The 12,926-nt window shown below is 39.5% G+C and overlaps 1 protein-coding gene across 4 annotated transcripts in view; it reads left to right on the plus strand.

Moving 5' to 3' along the window:
* LOC140070990 (complement C3-like) overlaps positions 1–12,926 on the plus strand; it is a 101,866-nt gene that overhangs the window by 35,200 nt on the left and 53,740 nt on the right. For all 4 annotated transcript variants that reach the window (XR_011849027.1, XM_072118174.1, XM_072118182.1 and 1 more), the window contains exons 14-17: positions 2,375–2,533; positions 3,882–4,011; positions 8,992–9,066; positions 11,021–11,212. Coding sequence is in view for 3 of the 4 variants with exons in the window: in XM_072118174.1 (XP_071974275.1) it covers positions 2,375–2,533; positions 3,882–4,011; positions 8,992–9,066; positions 11,021–11,212 (556 nt within the window). In the remaining variant the exon portion in view is untranslated. The remainder of the gene's footprint in view (positions 1–2,374; positions 2,534–3,881; positions 4,012–8,991; positions 9,067–11,020; positions 11,213–12,926) is intronic.

Genomic DNA, 12,926 nt, shown 5'->3' on the forward strand with positions numbered 1-12,926 from the left:
ATACACACACACACACACACACACACATAGGGAGGTGGAGGGGGAGCAGTAGGATGAGTCATCATCTCCTGCTGCAGGCTCTACATTCACACAACTTCCTCTTTCTCCTGTAGTCAGTCCATCTGTCATGGCAGCCTCCAGTGTGTGTTTTATCTCTCAGTCTATCTCACTGACACAGGGAGGTGGAGGGGGAGCAGCAGGATGAGTCATCATCTCCTGCTGCAGGTTCCTCCAATTTACCATTTACATGTCTATGCAGAGTGCACAGAAGTTTAGACACAGCAATAAAGGAAGCATCAGGGGCGATGAATGAATTGGTGAGCATTCAGGGATTATTATTATTAAGGCATTAAAAGCACATAGGCAATTTATGTTCAAAAGTGGCCAACCCCTTTAAGTCCTGCATTGTAATGATCATTGTGTCTACAGAAACAATAATCAAGGGGAGATGGTTGTTGTCCCTGACAGCAGGCCATCTTCCCTCATGTACCGAGGGGGTCAGCTAGTCAATTCAGACCAACCGATTGCAGCAGTGATATAGTTAAAAAACACCGTATTAGCGTCTGTGCAGCAGAGAAGGCAGTGATCAGTGCTTGTAAGAACCTTTCACCTTCTTTCACCTTCTTCTGTTCAGCGGCGGAGTTGTCATTGTGCAACCATCCTGACCGATCCGATCTGTTGGTCTGTACAGACTCACTGGTTGAATCAAGATAAGCATTATTTTTTTTTTCTTACTGTAGTAACTTTTTCTAACACAGTGTTTTGAAAGTACACAAGTTTTTTTTTTGAATATAAAATAAAACTACAGAATTATTGGTTCCCGTACACATGTTGAATCACAACATACACAACCTTGTTAATAAAGTTTTTACATGTATTGAAGCACAACATTTACACACAACCTCCCAATAAAAAATGATCCATTTAGCCAAAAGGTCCTTTTCTGCCAAAGAGGCATATGTCTTCCTTGCCTCTGACACTGAGGATCCCACCCCCTAATAATTATGAACCTCAAATTCCTTAATTTGTCAGAAGACTTTTTCTCTGAGCATCTTGTAAATTTAATGGTGGCACAAACACATTTGTATGCCCAACAGATTTTGGCACAAAACCCAAAATCATCATTTGCTAAGTGGATAAGTCTTGTGCTACAAATGTGCATTGTAAAAAAAACTGAGATAAGGCAGTATTGGAGTTCTGATATTTTCTACATCACTCAAAATTACTGCACAGTAATGCCTCGCTAACATTTTAAGGGCCATTCTGAAATTTTTACACTACAGAGACAATTCACAGTGCCCACCTCAAAGTGACCCATCATTTGACAAAATTAGGCCAATTCTTTTAGCATACCTCCCAGCTTTTAGGCAAGAGAAAAAGGGAACAAATGACCCTCCCCATTTTTTCTAAATTGCACCCCTTGCCCCACCCACAAGCATAGTATAATATCGACCTTAATGGAACCCACAAAGTATAAAGTCCCCTTTCTGCTGAATATTCACACATTTTTACTCAAAACTACACCAGATTGGACCTGGTCATAGTTCTCCTTCTCCATGATCCGTCTACACATCTGGGAGCACTGATCAAAGTGATAATTCTGCTTTCAAGAGGTGGAGATCAAGACCCTCTTATTTGGTCATCAAGAAGGATTAAACCAGTTTTTTACATAATGCGTTTTAGAAAGGACACGACTTATCAATGTAACAGCTGTACTGATAAACCTGGCCTTTACATGCAAAATTTTTATGGGGGTTCGGATGGCAATAACAATAAATAGGATAATATAACTGATTCTCTGAACAGGAGTAATGGTACCTGTGGCCGGAAACACTGGCAATACAGGCAAAAATTGCCCACTGAAGTTTCAACCAAATCTTTGTGTGTTTTCTTTTAAAGAATACCTACCATCACTATCAGGCATGATAAACACTTATAGATCCAGGCACTGTAACTCTGGTAATCTTATACTTGTTATCCATGATGTCCTTCTAAAAAATGTACTTAAAAATCAACTTTTAAAATTATGCTAAAGGTTTTAATTGAGCAAGAGTATTTGATTTGATGCAGTATGAACCAAACATACCTTGAGAATGTTGTAGCTACACTGATGCAGGATCATATCTTGTTGAATCTCTGAGCTGAGTGGTTAATTATAAAATTATGATAATGCCGCTACTCTGTCTGACTTGGCACTTTTACTCTCACATTAGTTATGCACTGCTTGAGAGAATGATGTAATCACTGTGTTATCCCTGAGAGGCAGAAGTAATCAATCACTGCACCATCCCCCAGATGGAGTAGATTTCATTTCATACCTTTAATGACATCTGTATAAGTTAATGCTTTGCTTGTTTGTTTTTTGTCTCTACAGTTAAAAATAAATCAACGTGGTAGGCAGACATATTTTTACAGACCTCAAGAAACTGTAGAACTTCAGTTGACTGGCGATAAAGGAGCCCATGTGGGCTTAGTGGCTGTAGACAAAGGAGTATTTGTCATAAACAACCAATCCAGACTCACCCAAGACAAGGTCTGTAGTGAAAATAGATATAATGTTCGCACATTTATGACTATGTTCCTGTGTATATTCACTCCTGAATATTGTCTCTCCTATGCTCGATATTTGTGAATTTAAAACAGTAATACAAAAAAAAAAGTGTCACGGCCATCATGCAGCAGGTATTGGCGACCCAGCAGAAGTAGCAAGAGCGTCTGGCTCCTGTGCCACTCTCCACTACCACAGCTTCATCATCTTCTGAAGAACCCAGACTGCGTCTGTCCATGCCCTCCAAGTATAACTGAGACCCCAAGTTGTGTAAGGGGTTCATCACACAGCACTCTCTACACATCAAGCTGACGCTTCACAGTGTATCTATGAACGATCTAAGGTGGCTTTCATGATCAACCTCCTCTCCGGGAAAGCCTTAGTATGGGCCACCCCACTCTGGGACAGGAACAACCCAGTAACAGCTAACATCTCCTCTTATCTCGCTGAATTCCGCTCAGTCTTCGAGGAACCAGCCCAGGTTTCTTCCGGTGAGACCACCCTACTGAATCTACCCAAAGGGGACTTCTCAGTTGCTGACTACGTGGTTCGATTCTGTACTTTAGCTTCCAAGTTGGACTGGAATGAGGCGGCCTTGCTCGCTATCTTTAAAAAAGGACTGTCTAGTTGGATCAAAGATGCCTTGTCTGCACGGGACCTGCCATCTTCCCTGAGCGCCCTGATCGCTCTGGCCACTCGGATTGACATCCGTTTCTCTGAACACTTGGAGGAGCAGCAAGCTGAACAAGCGCAAGTCAGGGTCCGATGTCTACCCACGGAGCCCATGCAGGTGGACGACCAGAGAACCTCTGCCTTTATTGTGCCAGCCCGGAGCATTTTCTTCTGTCTTGTCAAGTCCATTCTTAGCGTCCGGGAAATGCACGCACCTAGGGTTCTTGGTAGAAGCATCCCTAGGGGAGAGCAAAGCTTCTCCACGCCTTAACATACCTGTTCTACTCAGCTCAAGGACAGGTACTCAGTTTCAAGCCTCTGCCTTCCTGCCTGCCTCTGCCGACCACATTCCCAGATAAATTCCCCGCCTCTTCCTGTGCCTCCTGCCGGTTGCGCCTGTGGAGCAACCTGGTGGTACCAAGGGCAGCATGTCCAAGCCACAAAACTGGGTGCCACTTAGACTTCGCTCACCTCACTATAAATGTCTATGCTGTCCCAATAATCCAAGCTGACCCTGCCTAAAAATTTGTCATGTATGTTCAGATTGCAATCTGTCCTGTTAAATGAAGATTTTTTTTTATCAACCACCATAATAATCTATGGCTAAATGCCTTTTAGGCAACAGAAGTATTTTCTGTAACATGTATTTTGTTAAATCTAGATATGGGATGATATACAACAAAATGACATTGGATGCACAGCTGGAGGTGGAGCTAACCCTTTAGGTGTATTTCAAGATGCTGGCCTAGATTTTACAACCAATTTAGATATACAAACTCCAGCCAGAAAAGGTACGTATGAAAAACTGTTTTTAGTTCTTTTAGTATTTTAGTTTTTTTTTGGGGGGGGGGGGTTAAAATTGTAAAATTGAAGAAACTGGAGAGAAATATATATTTTTTATAATGTATAGTATATATTTTTTCAGTTGTAGTTAACTTAAAATGATCATTATAAATTAATTCCCTAGTGTGTGACGCTCGTTTTTATATATAATATGTATAGTCTGGGGCAAACAGGGTGACTATGGCGATGTTATTTAAAGTGTATAGTGGGATTTGTTTTATTTTATTGGTCAATATTAATGTTTATATTTAATATTAAATTTATATGTAATATGTGTATGTATGTTTTAATTTTATATATGCCCCATGAGGTCATAAAAGGTGCTTGGGGGACATTTTCATTTTTTTTTAATTTACATTTTTTTAAAATTCTGGTTTTCATCTGTAAGAGCCCCAGTCATAGGGGAAACAACTCCTGTGGGGGGCAGACGTTGGATCAGAGCTGGACTGGTTCTTAATGGGTGGGCTGCACAATATGGAGTGCAAAAGAGATAAGGAAAAGTCAGCTCACCTGGACACCGTGATTGGAACTTAAACGACTGCAGCAGCATGGATCCAACCTTCGCCCAAATGCACCATGAGAAGATTTAGAAAAGCACGATCCAGCTTCAGATTGCAGTGTAGTAAAATCTTCAAGGTTTATTTATACAGCTGTATAAACCTTAAAGATTTTACTACACTGCAATCTGAAGCTGGATCGTGCTTTTCTAATTGTTCTAGAGTGGGTATCACATATTATAATTTGGTAAAAAATCCTTATGACATTGGAGTTATGCATTAACTATATGCACACTTTGATGCTGAATTATGTAAATGTATCTTTACATGCAATCTCGGTCCATTGAAAAACCATGAATGCTCAATAGATTTTTTTAGGGACATTACATAATTAGATATTCCATTCATTATAATCACATGAAAATTTTCAGTGAATTAAAGGACATCTACCACCAGGATCAAGGATTGTAAATCAAGCACACTGACATACTGGTATGTGCCCCCTCTGGTAGGATCTGCTCTACTTTAAGTTTCTTATTCCCTTGTTTTTAAGATAAAAGCTTTAAAATTATGCAGATAAGCCTTGGGGTCTCCAAACTCCATTAACATCTATGGAGCCTGGAGCCCCTCAGGCTCATTTGCATAATTTTGAAAGCATTATTTTGCAAAATCCAGGACATAAGAATAAAGAGATCCGGGAAGAAGGGGCACACACCAGTATGTCAATGTGCTTGGTTTATAATCCTTGATCCCCATGGTAGATGTCTTTTCAGTTCAAAAATACTAAAGATAAAGTCTATGCTAAAATACTCATTTACGATAGTTAACATGCTGTACTGTGAACTATCCTTCAAAATGACAGGTAATCCACGTAATGGAAAGAGCCTGTGTTACACAGCACAATAATTTAGAGTAGAACAGATGGTGAGGAACAAATAGTAATGGTAAAAACTGGCAGGAGAAGGCTGCAGTTGACCATGAAATCAATTATAGTAAATTGGTCTGGAAGGGGATGGGAAAAGTATTATAATATTAAAAAGTGTATGCAAATTCAGGGTAAGGAATTCAACATTTGTTGTTCAGACAGAACATAAATCAGCGATTACGGCACCACCTATTATCACCATGTACAAACTCCTAAAAAAGTCTTAGGAGTGTAAAATGTTTTTGCACTGAGAATACAAAATGGTCCAGGATGTTTTATTTTGCAGGTTAAACACTAAAGACAATTCAGTGGTGCTCAAATCCAAGAAGCACAATCCAGCACGTCAGAAATATAGATGAAGGAATGGACAGCACTCACCGATCTTCTGTTTGAAACTTTTTCTTCTTTATTTGTGGAATGAACAACACATACTCACATGTGGGACGAACAAGGGAGGGAGTGGAGGTGGAATGCCCATGGAAAGGCAACGGCCATTTCGTGCACTACAGCACTTCTTCCGGCCTCCATATAAGTGATTAAAAACATTGGGGTAATTTATACTAAAAGGGCTAATGAAGCACACCTTCTCACATGGTAATGGACCCATCTTATAGGTCAGTGATGGCGAACCTTTTAGAGACCGAGTGCCCAAACTACAACCAAAATCCACTTATTTACTGTGAAGTGCCAACATGGCATTTTTAGCAGTAACTTATTGCTACTTGTTCTTCCACATCTTTCAATCATATCGGCCCCTTGAGGCAACCAATACAGTTTAAAGAATGAAGGCAAATTCAGACTCTCGTTGTAGCTTCTCTTCAGTGTCTCTCTAAGAAGGAATGGTGGATCCAGCAGGAGAACCTCCAAAGGTAATGCAGTTCTATCAAAACCTTCTCACTTTTCCCACAGTTCCAAACAGACAATGAAATGGCACTTTAAATTAGCGCTGAGAGCAGCATCTCTTAAGTTGCCTGGGACCGCAGGAAGATTTGTTGGATTTGGTACTATATGGTGAATTCTGTCCTGGGTGATGGTCTGAGTGCCCACAAAAATGGCTCTGAGTGCCATCTTTGGCACCCGTGCCATACGTTTGCCACCACTGTTATAGGTGATGTGTACTGTCACGTACTTTTCACTTTCCCAGTGAACCCATGTTAAATGAAAGCCACCATTGGCTAAACTCACCCAAGTTCATTGTCGCTCCACCTGCAAAAACGTTGGGTCCTCACTATAGGGCAAAATCTCCGGGGCGCAGTGCACACTTGTCTGGGACCCAAAGGGAGGCTCCACCTCCTCACGGCATCCCACGTAAGTCGCGTCACATAACTAGGTCTACGCCTCCCGTCTTACTTGATCACATGATGCATCGCTGTAGCAACGGACCAAGCGTCATTATCTAGCAGAGACTGGGAATAGCTCAGAACCTATTAGGCAGCGGGCAGACTATTTGAGCTATATGGGCAATACAAAGCCTTTTTCTATATGGAAGTGAATATGAGCCACTATGTGTGAGTATCATGTATGTCTATGATCTATTACTTTTCTTTTGCAAAATAACGCTTTCCAATTAGTATATATGAACCCCAATCAAAAATATAAAAACAAAAAGGTAAAGTACATATGTATACCTTGTAAACAATCACTTTTTCTTTTTACATAGTGCTTACATGATTCTAGATTAAATTTACACTTATTAGGCATACACTTAGATACGCTATGTTAGGTACCAACAAAGACAGGAAAAATTTTCCTTTACCTTTGAATTCTCCCCTATGGCAGACGTGATAAGAAAAGCAATAAGGGATAATTGGCATCTTATAGAAAATGATAAGGATCTAGCGTCAATAGCGGATGGAGGTCCACTCGTTAGTTTCCGTTGAAGAAGAACCATAAGATCAGAATTGGTCAAAAGCTCCCTTAGCTCTAAGAAAAAGAACTGATTGGAACAAGGTTCCCAAAAGGGGAACTTCAAATGTGGTCGATGTATATGCGGTCCATACAATTTAAGTGCAAAGATTGTTACGTTTGAGGGCCTAGAAGTACAGGTTAAACATTTTATTAACTGTTAGACCAGTTTTGTAGTGTACGTATTAATATGTGACTGCCACAGAATTTATGTGTGTAAAACCATAAGATAAGTTTGCATTTGAGAATAAAATAACAGCTCATGTCCATTGAAACTGGTGTAGGAGCCCCACGTCTAATACAACATTAGAGAGTCACATGGAGGGAATGTTGGAATATTAAAATTTGCCAGAATAGAGATCGTACAAACTCCTGAAAGAGGCGGGAGGGGGGGGGGGGTAGACAGCGTTTGTTACTGAAGGCTGAAAGTAAGTCGATCCTTCGATCAAATGCTATGGGGCCAGTGGGCCTAAATTACAAAATAGATCTGGGTATCTTTTTATAGTACCCAACATAGCATATCTAAGTGTATGCCTAATAAGTGTAAATTTGATCTAGAATCATGTAAGCACTGTGTAAAAAGAAAAAAGTGATTGTTTACAAGGTATACATATGTACGTTACCTTTTTGTTTTTATATTTTTGATTGGGGTTCATATATACTAATTGGAAAGTGTTATTTTGCAAAAGAAAAGTTATAGATCATAGACGTACATGATACTCACACATAGGGGCCCATATTCAGTCCATATAGAAAAAGGCTTTGTATCGCCCATATAGCTCAAATAGTCTGCCCGCTGCCTAATAGGTTCTTAGCTATTCCCAGTCTCTGCTAGATAATGCTGCTTGGTCCGTTGCTATGGCGATGCGTCATGTGATCAAGGAAGACAGGAGGCGGAGACCCAGTCATGTGACGCGCCTCACGTGGGATGCCGTGAGGTGGTGGAGCTGGAGTTCGGGGCCCTGACGAGCGTGCACTGCACCCTGAAGGTTTTGCCCTATAGTGAGGATGCCACGTTTGTGAAGGTGGAGCAATGATGAACTTGGGTGAGTTTAGCCAATGGTAGCTTGCATTTAACATGAGTTCACTGTGATTGGGAAAGTGAAAAGTATGGGACAGTACATATCACCTATAAGATGGGTCCATTACCATATGAGAAGGTGTGCTTCATAAGCCCTTTTAGTATAAATTACCCCAATGTTTTTAATCACTTATATGGAAGGCCGGAAGAAGCGCGATAGTGCACGAAACGGCCGTTGCCTTTCCGTGGGCATCCCACCTCCAGTCCCTCCATTGTTTGTCCCACATATGAGTATGTGTTTTCAATTCCACAAATAAAAAAGAAAAAGTTTCAAACAGAAGATCGTTGAGTGCTGTCCATTCCTTCATCTATATTTCTGATTTGTTATTCAGAGGTTGAGCTCCAACACCTTGCTAACCAGATATTACAAAAGGATAATGTTTAAAAATTTCTAATAAAGTAGATAGACATTATGAAATCTCTTGAATATTTGATGTCTATATACATCAGTCTGTCAATCTTTTTTCTATTGATTGGAACAATAACTACATAGATAAATATATATCTGGTATGCTTCCAGATTTGAGCTGCTCTTCAAGCAAACATGGGCGTAGTCGTCGTTCAATACAACTGTTGGAAGCAAAGCAAAAAAAAGGTACATTTTTTGGACTATACATAAGGATTTTAATTTTTAGTATAATATTGGCTTTGTTGTGTATTTGTTGTATTGTGATTATCACAAATAATGGAAAAACATGGTATTTTACAGAAGTTTTGTAGTAATGGCAGCAAAAGGAAAAGTGGAAAATTTAGCAGAAGTATCTCAAAGTAAGACCTCTTACACACCAACTTTTTGCGTTTTGTTTTCTAGCCCCTGTATTTGTGAGCAGGCTCAGACTGGCCCACAGGTGAACACGTGCATCCGCTAGTGGGCCCCTTAGTCTGTTGTGCTCTCAGGCCCTCCATGAGTTGTACAGAACCCCTAAAGTACATCATACAAATATTCAACATACAGCATTTTAACCACCCTATAATAATATGGGTAGATTGTCTAGCAAACTCCCCAGTTTATTTGTGGCTACTATACATGCATTGAGAGCCCGAGATGACAGAGAACTACAAAGTGTAGCCAACCAGTATTCTTCTCACTCACGCTGCTGAGCACATTCACTTTGCAGCATTCTTCTACTGCCTGCAGTTGGCTACTTTATGGTCACTAGGACCATAATAATCGAAGGCAAGGGCTAGAAAGCAAGCTATAGGTCAGTTATGTTATAGGAATTTTTATTTGGATTTCAGATAATACTTGCATGTATCTATGCAGTGGTGGGTCACTGTATAAGATTTAACTGGTGGGCCAAAGGCACTCCAGTCCACTACCACTTGTGTGTACCTTACATCCCTATGTAATTCTATGAGCTCAAAAACACAGCTGACGATTTCACAACCCCTGTAAATGAGCCTAGTGTCCCTCTGAAAGGTCCTATTTTTGGCTGTGTTTGCGGCTCCACACTCCTACGGAAGTCTATGGGGCTGTGAAAAAATACTGATGTAACACAGGCGTCATCCATATATTATCCAATTGTGTGGATCTATTGGTAGGTAACACAATGATGCATCATCTGTTTGTTTTTCTGCGCATCTGCAAAAGCCGATGACATGTGGATGATGAATGAGAAAAGAGATAAAAAATGGTTGAAAAATGCTATTCCAAAACTAAACTACAAGTCCTAGTTTGAGGACAGAGGAAAAAATGTTTGTGTGCAAAAGGCCTAAGACCAAATTACAGTTTAGCCCTGTTTATTGGACTCCTTGCATCGTATATCTCCATGATACACATGGAGTCCCATCCTCTACATTGTGGTCAGTCTGTGAAATCCGGACATTGTATGGTCCATTTTTCACATACCCACTACAATACTTTGCCGCTTGCCTTCAATCAGAAAGTTCTATGCTGCACAAGATTTTTCACAGCGTCTAATGCTGTATGATAAATCTGGAGCAATTTAAGACTGTCTAGTAATACCTTACTGTTCCTATTAGTTGGCTTAGTCTCTACCAGAAAAGGCTCCAAAATATGTATCATTTTTGGAGCACACTTAGTCTCTACCAGAAAAGGCTCCAAAATATGTATCATTTTTGGAGCACACCCTCTACCCACAAAGCCACTGCCCTTTGTTATAATTGTATCTTAAAACCTTGATAAAAAGTGATGCACAGCATTTACGTTTTTTGCCACAATTTATAACAGAATCCTATCATAGAAAAATTGATATATCTGCCTATTGATCGTAATACAAACCCACTCATACAGCAAAGCAAGTTCTACCTTTGGAAATAATCTATATGTAGAAGATTCGTTCCACAACCCAAAAATAGTCATATATAGTACATCATCCAGCTCATTTATTTTTTTATTCTTCTTTAATATTGGGTTATATAATTTTGTGAGAGAGGGACACAGTACAGTAGAGGGCTCACATAATGCTAAAAAGTAAATTTTTTTGTAAAATGCAAGCTCGTCTTGTAAAATGCTTGAAGACTGGTTTAATAGCAATCCAAGATTTTACTGTATATATTAATGCTATTACTGTATTATTGCTCCGCAGCAAGTGCAACACCAGAATATCTGAGACCATGTTGTTTGGCTGGATTGCATGAAAGTCCTATGGGACTTTCTTGCACTAAAAGAAGAAAACAAGTACAGCAGGCGGAGGAATGCACAGACATGTTCTTTGAGTGCTGCTTACATGCGGAGGAACTAAAAAAACAATTTACTGCTGACTTAGGATGGGATAGATGTAAGTATTTTGCTTCTTTGTTATTCCACTAAACATTAGTTAAGAGCTTAATGTACAAGATTAAGTAAGGGGCTCTGAGGATTAACCAAGAAAGAAGACAGTGGGTCCTAATGCTTAGCCCACTACCAAGGATTACTAATTGCTTCACAAACCCTAGAGATAAGTGACAACTGGCTGGCTGACAATAGCTCCCTGTGCTAAAGTGCAAAACACTGAAATAAAAATAAGACAGTACAAACAGATAAGAATAGTTGTCAGAGCCAGGTCACAACAAAGACACAGCAAACGCAATACAAAATCACAGTAGAATAGTCTGAACACAAGCCAAAAGTCAGGATACAAGGAAAACAAAGATCAGAATCATAAGAATGGCATGAAGCTAACTAAGAGAAAAACCTCTATAGACAGCATCCTTACAAAACACAGAGAACAGGGAAGCAATGTGATTAGTGTACAATGATTTTAATCACAGTTTTTAGTTTTCATGGTTTTCAAATTTGAAAACCATGACCAGAATAATATTGATTGGTAAAACATTACTTGAGTTTGGCATACAGACATACAAATGTGAATGTAATGTATAGTGGACATTTCTGATAGATGAGGGTACTGCCTTTCGACTAGCACCTAGCTGAGCCTGGGCGATCACTGCATGTAACACCTGGGATGTTATCCAGCTGTTAAACCAATAGACGCCGTGGTCATAGTGACCGCGGCATCTATATGGCATTACCAAGACGATCAGCACCCTCTGTTGATCCCAGAGCTGCCTTCAATAGAAGCCTGCTAGATTGTGCTGAATGCATGATCTAACAGTGCTAATGTCAGCCTATGCAGAATGCAATATGATACAATACATTAGTATTGCAGTATATTACAATGAACAAGTGATCAAATGATCACATATTCATGCCCCACACTGGTGCAATTATAAAAAAAATTATAAAAGTCCCCTGAAGTCCCATCCCACCTAAAAATCAAATACAACAAAAGTAAAAATCACCAAAAAACACTACATATTTGGTATCACCACATCTGTAGCAATCCGTACAATAAAATAAAATTGTTCCTAAACCCTTATGGTGAATGCCGGAAAAAAAATTCTAAATTACGGGGTTTATTGTTACCTAGGCCTCTCGAAGTCACTTAAAACTTAGCAGGTTACGTGTAAGGATTTTCATAATAATGAGAAAAATTGAACTGAAAATTCTGAACCTCCTAACAACCTAGATAAGAGAGAGGATGCATAAAAAGCCATGCCAATATAAAGCAGACATTTGGCAAATGTTAATTAGAAAGTTACTTGAGTGCTATGACTATCTGCCTGAAGAGAAAAACATAACTAAACACAAAAAATATCAACAATTTTTTTTTATTAATTTGAAGACAAGAAAACAATCTCAAAATACCCTGGATATGTTAAAGCGTTCCATAGTTATAACCTCCTATAATGACAAAGGGCAAATTTAAAAATTCAGGCCTGGTCCTAAAGCCCTTACATGGCATAGACATGAAGGGGTTAATGCAGAAGTCAAGTGGATACACAGCTGATAGTCCTACTGAATAGACTGTTAGAATTTGTTTAATGGCTAGAAAAAAGTAAAGAAAAATGAGTGGCCATCATTACTTTAAAAAATGAAGGTCAGTCAGTCTGAAAAATTGGGAAAACTTTGAAAATGTCCCCAAGTGCAGTTGCAGAAACCATCAAGTGCTA

This window comes from Engystomops pustulosus, chromosome 1 (assembly GCF_040894005.1).
Source record: "Engystomops pustulosus chromosome 1, aEngPut4.maternal, whole genome shotgun sequence".
In the NCBI taxonomy this organism is placed as follows: domain Eukaryota; kingdom Metazoa; phylum Chordata; class Amphibia; order Anura; family Leptodactylidae; genus Engystomops; species Engystomops pustulosus.